This window comes from Aspergillus steynii (genome assembly GCF_002849105.1).
Source record: "Aspergillus steynii IBT 23096 chromosome Unknown P170scaffold_2, whole genome shotgun sequence".
Lineage (NCBI taxonomy): Eukaryota > Fungi > Ascomycota > Eurotiomycetes > Eurotiales > Aspergillaceae > Aspergillus > Aspergillus steynii.
This window is the reverse complement of record NW_020194399.1, coordinates 309116-322488: the sequence shown is the minus strand read 5'-3', so window position 1 is coordinate 322488 and position 13373 is coordinate 309116. Positions and strand designations below refer to the sequence as shown.

The 13373-nt window shown below is 53.3% G+C and overlaps 4 protein-coding genes across 4 annotated transcripts; 1 reads left to right on the top strand and 3 right to left on the bottom strand.

Annotated features, from left to right (window-relative positions):
• Positions 1 to 128: 128 nt before the first annotated feature.
• Positions 129 to 905, bottom strand: P170DRAFT_506509 (uncharacterized protein). Its single transcript, XM_024854400.1, has 2 exons — positions 449 to 905; positions 129 to 379 (listed from the first exon to the last, which is right to left on the bottom strand). The coding sequence occupies exons 1-2, from the start codon at positions 679 to 681 to the stop codon at positions 274 to 276; spliced, it is 339 nt and encodes a 112-aa protein (XP_024706805.1). The 5' UTR covers positions 682 to 905; the 3' UTR covers positions 129 to 273.
• A 1533-nt stretch (positions 906 to 2438) lies between these two features.
• On the top strand, positions 2439 to 3234 carry P170DRAFT_471435 (uncharacterized protein; the record flags this gene model as incomplete). The annotated part of the gene is made up of 2 exons (XM_024852838.1): positions 2439 to 3018; positions 3086 to 3234. The coding sequence occupies 2 exons, from the start codon at positions 2439 to 2441 to the stop codon at positions 3232 to 3234; spliced, it is 729 nt and encodes a 242-aa protein (XP_024706804.1).
• A 206-nt stretch (positions 3235 to 3440) lies between these two features.
• Positions 3441 to 8173, bottom strand: P170DRAFT_376014 (xanthine dehydrogenase; the record flags this gene model as incomplete). The annotated part of the gene is made up of 5 exons (XM_024845341.1): positions 7667 to 8173; positions 7486 to 7579; positions 5274 to 7421; positions 4043 to 5222; positions 3441 to 3974 (listed from the first exon to the last, which is right to left on the bottom strand). Exons 1-5 carry the CDS (start codon positions 7917 to 7919, stop codon positions 3441 to 3443), a joined length of 4209 nt encoding a protein of 1402 aa, XP_024706803.1. The 5' UTR covers positions 7920 to 8173.
• Positions 8174 to 8328: 155 nt separating this feature from the next.
• On the bottom strand, positions 8329 to 12938 carry P170DRAFT_376010 (MFS transporter/fungal specific transcription factor domain-containing protein). The gene is made up of 10 exons (XM_024845340.1): positions 12875 to 12938; positions 12791 to 12831; positions 12506 to 12671; positions 12375 to 12459; positions 11482 to 12330; positions 11266 to 11435; positions 11044 to 11060; positions 10853 to 11021; positions 10372 to 10767; positions 8329 to 10306 (listed from the first exon to the last, which is right to left on the bottom strand). Exons 1-10 carry the CDS (start codon positions 12921 to 12923, stop codon positions 8397 to 8399), a joined length of 3852 nt encoding a protein of 1283 aa, XP_024706802.1. The 5' UTR covers positions 12924 to 12938; the 3' UTR covers positions 8329 to 8396.
• Between the last annotated feature and the right edge of the window lie 435 nt (positions 12939 to 13373).

Here is a 13373-nt window from a genome sequence, read left to right as displayed (position 1 = left end):
GAAAGGCCTAAAGCGTATTTGACTCTTTGTTTGTCGTATCCCATCATGGCTGAAGTTCTGAGTAATCTTAGATGGAATTTCCTCTTACTTGAAGCTACCCTGTGCATTCGTATTGAAGTATTGGGAATCAAAGTGTAATAGAGAATCTCAATAGCGAGGTATAGCAAAGAAACCACGAAGCGGAGACTATATGGTGTTCTGGGCTGTCCATAGATCGAAAATAGTATAACCCGTCTTCATAGCTGTGCTGGCCATTTCAATATCATGGAGGTCCTATTGATCGGAATAGACAAGAGACAGCTCAGCATGCCCATAGTCCTCTAAGTCCGGACTCTTCATGTCCAGAACAATCTTTTCGTCTGATACGGTCCCGATAAACCTATTTAATTGCCTATGTTAGTGCTGCTGCATACCCGCATAATGTACGACGGAAGAGTCACGAACTCACCAGTAGTACTTGTCTTCGTCGACGTAAAGCTCAATGTGATCATCCTCCAGGGTAGTAATGGTGCCAGCCTGGGTGTAATTCTCCTTCGAAACCCCCTCGTAGCTCACAGTCCACTGTCCAGTTATCACAGCAGGTGATCCTTGTTCGAGAGCGCCACTGATTGTAAGGGTGATGACTTCATCCTCGGTCGCGTAGTCGGTGTTGGTGTTCAATTTGCCTTGGTAAACAAGCATTTTGGAGGGAATAGGGGCAGCAGACGCAACTGAAAACAAGGAGGTAGATTGAGTTGCGATGTGCTTGAAGTCTGGGGAGATTAAAGTATCTGATCGATACGGCAAAATGACGAGGGACGGTAGGGTATTTATATTTTCAAGTCGCAGCTGGAATCTGGGTGCCTATATGGCGGTATTCTGTTCGCATCATCGGTGCTTCTCTCAGGTCACACAAACCAGCATGTAGGAAATGTCTCAGGTGCATAGGAAAAAGGAAAAAAGAACAAAGCAGAGAGGGGCAAAAGCAAGAAGAGGGGCAATCTCTACGTGGCCTAGTGATTTTCAATAGTGGGGTAGTCCAAGCCTGCCCAGAATCTGCAAGACGACAAGGCAAACATGATCATACATCGCGTACTATTGTATATGTTGTTGGCGAGTCAGCAGGAGGATTAGAGCATAGGTCCTCATTTGAGATGGGCGTATTAGGATATAGACATTGCTGTTGTACCGAGTTTAATGGGATTATATCGTTTGTCATGCCTGTTCCCAAACAAATGGCGGGGATCTGTACAGCCATTGGATTTTGAAATGATCGCTTAGTTCAGTCGCCTAGTACCAAGGCCAAGATCAGCTAAAATATCCTTCGCAAATGCGACAAATCAAAAAGAGTGGGAAAGCAGAGACGGTGCCCGATGGCATTGCCCAGACAGCAATGTTAGTTTGCTCAAATGCACTAACTCGTCCCCCATTAAGAAGGCATAAAACCTCATTTTTTTAATGCCTCACAAACCATACTGCATATGATAGGCGCTGAAGATCCTCAATGCCACTCCGAAGGAACATCAGGGTTGGGCCCCTAGCTCATGCGAGATTATCTAACTCATGGGAGGTAAAACAGTGTACTGAAAGCTACCAACTTAGTATTCTGGATTTAATATGTGCAGGCCCCTCTATGATTTTCAAACACGGCTTATCGCCTGAACTGGATTATTACCCCCAAAGTTTACTTACCGCGAACCTGAATCAAATATATAAAATTACGGTTATAAATAGGAAATAGAAGACCAAAATTCAGGAAACAGCCTAAATGAAGTCATGAATATCTCAACAGACCCGACCGCTGGGAAAGCTAGTCTTTGTTCCTGGTCCCAGGGATCCTCTACCACGGCCCTCGCTCCTATTGGGGACAGCTGGGCCGAGTTAGGAGTATATTGCTCATGTTCATAGCGTTTAGAAATTCCGTTCGCTACCATAGATGAGACTTCTGCTACAACTTCCCCGCCAGTTTCTGGTTCTAGTCATCGTAACACTGTTCATTTAACCTCGCACCGTGTTAACAGGGAAAAAAATCCCTGCTGAACGAATTCACTTGTCCTTTTTTGCACTACATTAAGTAGTTACAACGCCCCTCTGTTTAAGATGTCGATGTTCCCTGAGAATACGTTCACGGGGTTCGACTGGAATAAGATAAGGGACGAGCGAGAATTTAAGTAAGAACAGTAAGTGGACAAATATGCATGTAATTCTGAGCATTATTGAACTATCGCCAATGACTTTTATAGTGAAGGAGCAGAATTCTTCATGATCATCGGCAATGGAGGAGCTGGCAAAAGAACGTTGGCCCGGTCTCTGTCGGGGAAAGACGAATGTGTCTGGGCCGGTAGATTCGATCCCCAAAGGGCGCTAGACATTGAATACAATCCTGACAATTGACAGATGGAATATACTCCAATATTGCGACAGGTGCCATCGGCCAGAAACACTGCCTTTTTATCATCATGCCAGACATCGCCTGGGAGATTAGGAGCGGTTACGGGTGGCCTATGAGACGGATTCTGAATTTTCTGGATGCTTTCACCTTCCGCGGAATTCTATACCTGACATCTATGGAAAGCAACGAATTCTCAGCCCTCGAAAGGTTGGTTCTCAGGAGTCTATATGCATATCGTGGTGGGCGGTCCACGCCGAAGGTTACTATCGTAACTACCAAGTGGGATTGCATGGATGAAAGTGGGATTGCTGAGAAGCTGCAGTGTGTCAACAATTGGAAATTTGATGAGTCGGTTAAGGATTTGCTGATGGACGGGCCTCGCATTTATCATCATGGTCTTGTGCAGCAGAGTGGCACATACAGGACACTTCACCTTACAATGGACGATGCGGCTAGAAGGTTGCTAGCCCGGACTATGATTCTGGAGCACTACTTCGAGCCGTCAGGTCTGATTGCTTATCGTCTGCCGCACACTCAAATTGGATCTCTTCTTCAGCAGATAAAATCTGCAAACAAGCAGAAGGAATCTGATTATCCAACTGAAGCATGCAAAGACGATAGCAGACTGAATTGCAATGAATTACGAGGTATGCTCTTATCCCGAATGGAGAGAAATAGCAGGACGATTCATGTTAGTGACTTAATTCATTATAGATGCCATTCAAGAAATCCTCGATGAACATACTATGGAACAACATCAAGGCACGGATCGAGATTGTAGCGAAGAATGTCAATTCGCAGCCATATCCAGAGGCATTGAAGCGTTAACCCTTGGCGATGTTCAAGACCTTGAAGGTGTTTGATGGATTTCTGACGGATCCCTGGAGCTTTTATGCCTGCGGTTAAGAGTTTCAGGACACATTAATGTTTTGTTCGTGGGGTTTGCAGTTCAGCGTTTGCCATTCATTTCTTATCTCGATCGTTCACACCCTTTAGCTTCAACAAACCACTTCAATCAACCATCTTTGCTCATTTCAACCTAGAAAATAATAGACAGACCAAGCCAAACCTAAGCAACCGTAACGAAAAACCCCTTCTCCCCCTCCCTCCTCATGACCCTCGCCTTCCCCAACAACCCATCCCCAACCGCCAACCTCAACCTCTCGCTCGTCGCCGGACTATCCAACACCAACGGCTCAACCACCCCATTCATCCCCCTCGCGGCCTTCAACGCATCCCTCAACGCAAACAACACTGTCGAGCCCAGGAAAAGCGGCGGCTCTCCAATACCCTTACTCGACTGAATCGATCGAAGGTTCTTCCACTCCACATCCCGCAGAAAGCTCACGTGGAACTCCTGCGGTATGTCGCTAAATCCAGGGATTTTGTAGTTCCCTGGTCCTCGGGTCGCGAGTTGCCCGGCGCCCGTCCAGAGGGATTCTTCCATCGTGAAGAGCCCCTGGCCTTGTACGAAGGCGCCTTCCACTTGGCCGTAGTCGATCGCAGGGTTGATGGAGCGGCCGACGTCCATTTTTATGCGTGTGTACAGGACCGTGTGGTCGCCTGTTAGGAGGTCGAGTTCGACTTCGGTGCATGCGACTCCCTATATTATCTCTTCGTCAGCATGTTGAGGGTCAAATGGGATAGGAAGAGTACTGGAAGGAGACACACCTGAGTGAAGTAGAAATACATCGGCTTGACCGTCTCGGGATTGTAATTCCCCCATTCATATCCGATCGTTGGCATTTTCCAGAACCCCGTAGCGGAGAGGTTGACGCGGTCCAGGTACGCCGCATGAGCCAGCGTGTGCATGTCTGCGTCTTTGCCGAATTTCTCCCTGTACGGCGCCAGACGCTCGTTCAGCTGGTCGCAGGCGTGCTGCACTGCCATGCCGTTGAGGTCGCTGCCCGAGGAGGCGGCGGTCGGCGAGGCGTTTGCTGATTGATAGGAAGAGGTGTCCGGTGTGTAGATGGTTTCGAACGGGACTTGCAGAGCCTGCGCCGCTACTTGGGCGACCTTGGTGAAGAGGCCCTGTCCCATCTCGGTGCCACCGTGGTGCAGGAGGATCGAGCCGTCGGTGTAGATTCGCACAGAGGCCGTAGCCTGGTTGAGATGTATGGCTGTGGCGAAGGAGATGCCGAATTTCGTGGGGATCAGGCTGATTCCACGCTTGCGGTGTTTGTGGCTGGCGTTGAACTTGGCGATGGAGGCTTTGCGGTTGTCGTAGTCCGATTCGGCTCGGACTTGGTCCAGCAGGATGGGGACGTGCCAGTCGGTGTCGATGGTTTGGAGGAAGGGCGTGCGCTGCCCCGGTTGGTAGAGGTTTATGCGGCGTAGATCGTCGATGTCGATGGAGAGACCTTCGGCGATGGCGGACATGTAGCTCTCCGCGATGAACATCGCCTGGGGGCCACCGAAGCCGCGGAATGCCGTGTTGCTGTGCGTGTTTGTCTTGCACACCCAGGCGCGGATGTGCACGTTGGGGATATGGTAGCAGTTGTCGAGATGTGTGCAGCAGCGGTCCATTACCGCGCCGCTCATGTCGAGCGAGTAGCCTGCGTTGTTGTAGCAGTCGGCGGATAGAGCCATGAGGCGGCCCTCGTTGGTGACGCCGACCTTCCAGCGACATTGGATGGGATGGCGCTGGCCGGATGTCATCATGTCTTCGTCGCGGTTTAGCATGGCGCGCATGGGTCGACGGGCTTTTTTGGCTGCGATGGCCAGGAGACAGGCGAGTTGGACACTGCGCGATTCTTTGCCGCCGAATGCACCGCCCATACGCTTGACGCGGGCGTTGATGCGATGGGAGGGAGTGCCGGTGACATGCGAAACAAATTCTTGGGTTTCCAATCTGTTACAGCTTTGTTAGTACCGGAGTCTTCATGAGATATGGGGGACATACGTATTCTGCGTGGACGACCAAACCTCCATCGACCCGTCCTCGACATGAGGAATCACCATCGCCGCATTCGTCTCGAGATAGAAATGCTCTTGGCCCCCAATTCTTGTCGTCCCCGTGAATACACGATCACACTTCGCAAACACACCATCCATCTGCTCCGGCAGAGCTCCCTTCCTCAGCTCCTTCCCATGCTTGAAGAAGCTCTTCGCCTTAATGGCCTCATCAATCGTCAATATCGCCGGAAGATCCTCGTACACCACCTTGACAGCCCGTGCAGCAGCCTGCGCCTGCAATGCCGTCTCGGCATAGACCATGCCAATAGGCTGACCATGCGAAAACACCTCATCTTCCGCGAAGAAAGGCTCGTCGCGAACCACAGAGCCCCATCTGTTCTTGTTCGCGGGAATGCTGTGTTTGTCAATATATCCTGCTGCGAGACCAGGACCGATAGCAGGGGTCCAGTCCACGGAGACGACCTTCGCATGGGCACGCTGAGATAGCACCATGGCACCAAACATCTCTCGGCTCTGCGGCGGCATGTCGTCGATGTATTCGGCCTCGCCAGTTGTGTGCTTAAGGCCTGATAGATGCGGGAGCTGCTTGCCGACGACGCTTTGCTCGTAGGGGTTAAAGTCGTCGCGGGTCCCCGATGAGACCTTTCTGTGGATCTCGTCTATGCTCTCTGGAGTGCCAAGATGGAAGTCGGAGATGGCTTCGTGCCAGAATCGGAAGAAGAGGCTGAGAGTTAGGGTGCGTCGGTAGGTCGCCATTCCGCCGGGGACGCTGTAGGGGAGGTTGAAATCTGCAGATAAAGCGTCGAGTGCTTGGTCCAGAACCTTCTCGTCGCCCCATTTCTTGCCGATCAAAGACTGACTTGCGCGGTTGGCGAGAACCGTGGTCGGTGCCATTCCGCCGAATGCCAGTGCGGCGTCGGTGACGTGGAAGTTGTCGTCCAGACGTACGCGGAATGCGCCTGTTACGATGGCGATGTCGTCGTCCTTACGCTTGGCTTGCTTGTATGACTTTGTTAATTCTTTGACACCTGGTGGAGGCAGCGGGATTCGGATCTCTGTGATGACGCTGCTGGCTGGGAGTGATGTCTTGCGGTATCCGAGGAACATGTTCTTCATTGGGAGCGCTTGTTCGCTGTCGACAGTTCGCGCGATGACGGTGGCGTTTGTGGCCAGTAGGACTGGATTCATGTCAGAGATTGGGGACGCAGTAGCAATGTTTCCTGCTAGACTCGCTGCATTGCGGATCTGTCTTCCAGCGAAATAGCGCAACACCTTAGCGATAGCCTCAAGGACTGATGCACGTTCCCCAAGTGAGGGTGTAAGTCGGTGACATTCCGCCTCGATGTCACTCAGGCTTGCATTGCCACCGACAACCAGCTCCGTGACAACTGAGTCTTTCGTCGTGGTTGAAATCTTTGCCAGCTCCTCGACGTCCCCGACGAATATCGACAAAGGGAACTCAGTCCCTTTGAAGCGGATATCCACTTGCACCTCACTTGCTCCGCCGACTAATCGAGCAGATGGGTACTGGGATAGGATCTGGAGTGTTTGCTGGATCGTCACCGGCCTCACCCATACCTTCTCTTCCGTCCCATAGGCCAGCATCGAGGGAGTGAACTTCGACAGGCCAGGAGGATATATCAGCTCTGTCTTTGGCATGTATGGGATGAACTCAAACTGCGGGATCGACGATTTCCGCGACCCCGGACCAGACTCTAGACTGGAGAAATCCGTCTCTTCAGCTCGACTCTCGTCTGTCTTAGTCCCGGAGCTGCTGGAACACGGCGAAGAAGGCGAGTCGCGACAACACCCCCCTGGTCGTCCACATGAGGTGCTGGACTTCCTCTCCTCTTTAAGAGTGGCCGCTTCAAGGCCAGCGGTCACTTCTTTGTCGAGCTGCGAGGATGCACTCTTCGCTGTGTAATTCACCCTCCCTCCTAAGTCCTCTTGTACAAACGTCTTCGCGGCCTGCAGGATCGGCTTATACCCGGTGCATCGACACAGGTTTCCATCAAGGTGCCCTTTCATTTCGATCTCGTCTTCCGAGAGCACGAATGTGTCGGTAGAAGGGTCGTAGGCGTTTCGGATGACGGCGTAGAGCGACATTACGATTCCGGGGGTGCAGAAGCCACATCTTGATTTTTAGTTAGCTGTTAATGCTGCAGAGGATGCATGAACAGGATATGGGTAGAGCATACTGTGACCCATGCAGCTTGCCCAGTCTCTCCTGCAACGGATGCGGATTGTCGACGTTTCCGAGTCCTTCGATCGTGATGATATGCTTTCCTACCACTGTCATGCCGTTAACACTCTTTCCCACAGAAAAATACCCAGCATTTCCCATCAGGAACTGAACAGAAAGGAGAACGGGATATCAACCTCCAACAAGCGGGTACAAGCACGCATTCACAGCCAAATGCCTAATCCCCCTGCCCGCATCCCTTGTCTGCAAAACCACCGTACACGCACCACACCCGCCCTCTCCACAGCCCAGCTTCGTGCCTTTCAGTCCATGCTGCGAGCGTATAAAGTCGAGCAGCGTCCAGTGCGGGTTCGCGTTCTCCAGGCTTATAGCCGTCCCGTTGAGGTAGAACGACAGCGTCGAGGGATGAGTCTCTAGGAGAGCGTTCATTTTGGATGATACATTTCACGATAATTTCCACTTGACACACTCAGTGAAAAGAATAGAGCAGATTCCTCTTGAAAAATGAACATCCCCCGTGGCGAACTCCTTCCCCTCTCTTCTTTCTGCATGCTCAAAAGTGGGGTCGGCCTTGCGGTTCAGGCATTCCATCCCACTTTTCGCCTGCAGGCGATATGTCATACCTGGATGTTATTCGTGTTTGATTAGCGACCCAGTCACCATTGGAATGTCTGCCGGAGATCCGGTTTCATTCTCTTGAAAAGCGTCCGATAGGTCCAGCGCATCTCGGGTCTTTATGTCTGGCTTCTACGGACGCGCATTGGTGGCCTTGCGCTCATCGGGCTGGCCTCGTATTACCAACCGCTTGTCTTAGTTGGGAATTCATTCATGCAGAGTACCGAGGTAGGTAGGCGTGGTGGCGATATACGATACATGGTTTGAGTACACATAGAAACACACTAACGACTACCGACCCCCTAAATTAACCAACACCTTCATCGCATCGTGCACCACTCCCCACCGCACCACTGCTAGCTGCTGCGCCATCGCCATCACCAGTCCCCTCGTTTCGTATTTTCCGCCGAGACTGCCCAGCTCGTCGCCTTCGCAGCTGGTCATCGCGACGATTAGCGACGATACGTCTGTTGTTACTCGTCCCTGTCCTTGGTCCTGGCCCTGGCCGCTGAGCGGGAAGTGGAAGGCCCAACAGGCTAATGTCCCCAGGTATAAACACCACGGGAAGTGGAATGCGTCTGGGGCCTCCCACTCGTGGATACTTAGTATCGCGTCTTGAAGTAAATGAGCCGCATGGCGAGCTGCCGTCACGGACGCAGAAGTCTGCAGCCAGCGAGGCAAGATACTCAGCGATCTCGCGCGGTCGGAGTCCGTGACGCCGCGGCTGAGAATATGCGTCGCGCCCGCTGCGATCTGTAGATCCAGTAGTTCAACGTTGAGCGCGATGTGCGCGGCGCGGTAGAGCGCATGGGCCGAGGATTTGAGTGCCGGGAGACGCCGGAGGTCAGGGTCGGTATTCAGACCTGTCCCAGGGGTGGATGCTTGCGGCTGAGACGAGAGTTTGCTCGACAGACAGTCCGCGTCGAAGTCTATCTTCCATAGATCGTAGGATCGACCCATTCGACGTGTCCAGGCGCCCAGGCGTTCTGGTGTCTCGCGGATGGTCGTTTGATCGCGGCGTTTGAGGTCCGAAGATACGGACATCAGACCGTGCAGGATTAGGACTCTGGCCAGGGGGTTCAGGTCTCGAGGGCGAGGTGCTGACCCTGGTGTTATGTACCCCTTGAGCACGGAGAGGAATGAATGTTCTGGGTCTCTGGGGCCGGCGCGCATCCATTCCTCTGCAGTAGGGGCTTCCCAGACACTGGCGCTGCAGGGCAGGGAGCACCGGATTTCGAACGCAGACATGCATAGCGACTGCGAGAAGAGGACCGCGTGCTGCGTGTCCCACATGAAGCAGTGCATGACGACGCGTTTTCGCTGCTCGGCTTCCATGGCGGATCGCCAGGTCTGAGCGACATCGTCGGTGTCTGAGTCTTGCTCGATGCCTGACGCGGAGAAGTCGCTGGTCCCGGTGTGTCGGATGTTGCAGGCTCCACTGCGTCGGATGAGTTTGATAAGGACGCAGTGGAAGAGCTGGGCCATTTCGCGTTGTTTAGGACCTGCGCGCATCTTGCCGAAACAGTCGATTAGGAGCATCGTCTGCAGGACCCAGAGAGAGGGCGACGGCGAGAATGCCTCGTTGCAGAAGAGCTGTGTGCGCAGGTGCTCGTGTAGGCTGACGGCGAGCTGGTGGGCTTCGCGCGTGCTGTAAGTGGCTCCCATGCAGAGGATGGAGGCCATGAAGACGGGTTGCACGGCTGTTGGACTGAAGGTGGGTTGGTGGATAAGTGGGTAGACAGTGTTGAAGCGCGTGAAGAACAGGTCGCTGTAGCTTTGAATGGAGGAGAGGCTGAGAAGAGTGTCGGATTGCGCGAGGAGGAGTGCATCGTGGTTCACCAGACCCAGTATTCCTTGTCGGACGTCCTCTGTGAGACGCGGGAGATGCGGTGCTGGACTGGCATCGAGAATACTGGGGCCCATCCAGTCCATGTCCAGTGCGTTCAGGGTCAGATTGACGTCGCGATTGCGCTCGACGTAGGAGGCTGCCTGTAGAAGGACCGACGATCCGTCCAGGTCCAGCAGTTTGTCTGCGTCGGGGACATCCAAACTTGCTGGGGGTGTGTCTAATGCGTCTGCGAAGGTCATCATGTCAGGCCCCAAAGGGAGATCGAGCTGATGGAAGGCGTCGTCGAGCGAGGCGACGTCGAACAGCCAGTTGTAGTTGTGCGTGGCGGCGAAGGGCATGTTGAAGTCGGTTGCTATTCAGACTCCCTGTCAGCTCACTATTCATGACTATCGCATATTCACTCTCTACAGGACTCACCAGTATCCAAACCAAACCCATCGCCCAACCCCTGCGGCTCCAGCCCTAAACTCCACGGTCCATCTGCCGCATCAAACTGCCCCGGTATAGGCTCGACAAACGGCTCGAACGGTCCTCCCGGCATCATCGGCGCCAGTAGCGAATCTGTCTCGTCCAGAGACAGCGAGGGAGGATCGCTCGCCGACCCAGGAGGCGAGACGGGCGCTCCATGCGGATGCTCAGTGTCGTCCGACAACGACGCCGTAGTATGCGAAGGCCGTCGACCCTGTCGCTTCGCCGGTCTCGTCACGATGGATCCATCGCCGGCGCGACGAGTTCTCTTGCGAGTCTCGAGCACGCCGAGACCAGGACCCCCGGCCTCTTCGTCGCGTTTGGCGTGACGCATCATGTGTCGTGCTGCAGTAGTACCCATTAGGATCGTCATTACCCCGGAATAGCAGAAACGTACATAGCAGATCCGGACGGTGAAAATGCACAGAACAGCGCTCGCAGGTATAGCCATTCCTCGCCTGTTCGTGGTTCAAGGCATGGCGACGCAGATGCTCTGCGCGAGTGAATGTTTTCTGGCAGTTGGGCCACTGACACGCGTGGGTTTTCATGGTGCAGACATTACGAAGCAGATGCAGAGGCAATGATTCATATACAGCGGTCTAACGAACCCCTCATGAAAACAAGGAGTGCAGGAGATCCTCTTATAACCCCAACTCGATCAGCCACGATAAGCCGTGCAACGCATCCACGAATTGGAGACGCCGTGCGATGCGGAGAACTCGCTTTTAGTGGCTTTAGTTCGTCCAGATGACGATCGCTGACTCTTTGACTGTTCTTATTGGATGTTCCTATCAACGGACTACCGCTATCTGCCAGCCTATAGAAAATATCTCCAATCGGCACTGTCTTCCCCCGCTGATAATTGCCGCGTGTCGACGTCTTCGCCGCGCCGGTGCGTTCCCTGCTCGTGGTCTCGTCGTCGGTTTTCTAGGCGCATCCAGATGGCGAGGCCGGTCGCGAAGACGATGCAGACGCCGTTGCAGCAGCAGGTCGCCAGGAGGGTGGGAATGTATCTATTCTGTTAGAATTTTACGATGTGTTTGTGTCGGGCATACTGACTTGGGCGCGTATTCCGTGCGAAACGTCGCGGCGCTTAGGACCCCTGCCAGATTCCCCAGTCCCACGAAGAATCCGGTATTTGCTGCTCGTGAGTTCTCGTGGACGTTGTTATTGTTGTGCCAGGCGTGGACGAGACACGAGGGAATATATGCGCCCGCAGCCATCAGGAAGCAGGCGAAATACGCGACGCCTTTGTTCGCGAGGACATCGATGGTCGCGAGGATGATCATTCCAACGAGCGACAATATCAGCGAAAATACAATGTGGAATCCTCTTTCGCGAAAGTAGTCCGACGACTTGGCCACGCAGAGCAGGATGACCGCCCCTACGAGATTCGGCGCAACCGTCCACAGATTCGTCTTCACCGTCGAAAAGCCCAGTCGCTGCACGATCAGTGGGAAGAAGTTCATCGCGGTCGCGTAGGCGACCGGATACGTGAAGGTGATGATGCACCAGATGGGAAACTTCCAGTCCTTCCATGTCTGGAATGCCGACTTCAAGTCTAATCCTGTCTCGACCTCGGAGGATGTATCGCGCAGAAGACGTGCCGTGGCGGCCTTTTGCTCGCGCTCGTTCAAGAACCACGCGGTTTGCGGTCGGTCGGGGAGCCACCAGAATCCGATAATTCCTGTCAATAGCGTCATGGACCCTTCAATGATGAAGAGCCACTGCCAGCCGTGAACTGCTGGGTAGTTGATTTGGAAGACGCCGAAGGAGATCAGCCCGCTGAAGGCAGAGGCCAGCACGGCGAAGGACTGCATGATGGCCAGTCGGAAGCCCATTTCGCCGCGGGTGTAGAAGAGCGTGAAGTAGAAGGTGGCGCCGGCGAAGAATCCGGCCTCGAAGATGCTGTTGTGGTTAGTTGGTTCTGGGATAGAGGATGAGATGCTCACCCCAGGATGATGCGAATGGCCAGCATTCCTCCGAAGTTTTTGGCAGCGCATTGGCAGAGCGCGAGAACGCCCCAGATCACCGTCACTAAAGAGTCAGTCTACTGGAGCAATGCTAGGTAGTATAGACACACTGAAGGACAGCATGATCCGCCCGGAATAGCGCTTTAGTAGCAGATTCCATGGCAGGTCGCACAGGCCAAAGGGAATGTAGAACAGCAAGACAATCAACGAATACTCGTTGCCCTTCAAGCTGAGGTCGTCGTCCATTCCGTCCGTTTTTGCATTGGCCAAGTTGCTCTATTCTGGTTAGTTCTGCTCCATATCGTGAGTTGTAAACCTACCCGGTCCATGCAGTCGAAGAAATACATCTATAGAACACAGTCAGCATTAGCATCGCAGGAATAAACAAGACATACCAAGCACAGCAACGGCAGCAGGAAGAGGTCCACCTTGCGCACTGCAGCTGTCAGCGCGATCGACATACAGCGCTCCATTCATACCGTAGCTCTTCTCGGCAGTCAAGTCAATATCCTCAACCACCTCGCCCATCTTGGCCTCGGGCTCGTACGTCTGATCAGGGTGTTTCTCAGTCATGGTGGCTACGTGACGAGGGCTCGAAGTCGGTATGGTGTACCCCTATATGTATCCCTTGCATATCCCTGCTTCCCATTTGGACTGGTCTATCTGCTCTGCCGTGTATACGGCTCAGGTCTGATCTGTCCCATGCCCACGGAGGTTTATCGCCAACCACGTTGGATCGTCCTTATCAGATACATCCTGATATCGATACCACGCTATCAGTCGACGGCCTACTCACCATCCCCCATCTTTGACCTCCCCACTCTTGCCTCTCCTCATCCTGATTCCTCCTAGCTCGTCTTGTCTACTCCAAGTACTCCATCGGCCTTCTTTCCGAGACATCTTACCCCAGATCGTAGATACCGTGGATAAAGATCCCGCATATCCTAACACCAACACAACAGTACCAACCACCATCAT

Coding starts and splice junctions, on each gene's coding strand:
- P170DRAFT_506509 (XM_024854400.1), bottom strand. CDS start 681: ATGCTTGTTTACCAAGGCAAATTGAACACCAACACCGACTACGCGACC. Junction 380..448: donor GACGAAGACAAGTACTACTG/GTGAGTTCGTGA, acceptor GCAATTAAATAG/GTTTATCGGGACCGTATCAG.
- P170DRAFT_376010 (XM_024845340.1), bottom strand. CDS start 12,923: ATGGGCGAGGTGGTTGAGGATATTGACTTGACTGCCGAGAAGAGCTAC. Junction 12,672..12,790: donor TGCTGCCGTTGCTGTGCTTG/GTATGTCTTGTT, acceptor TAACCAGAATAG/AGCAACTTGGCCAATGCAAA. Junction 12,331..12,374: donor GCCATTCGCATCATCCTGGG/GTGAGCATCTCA, acceptor TAACCACAACAG/CATCTTCGAGGCCGGATTCT.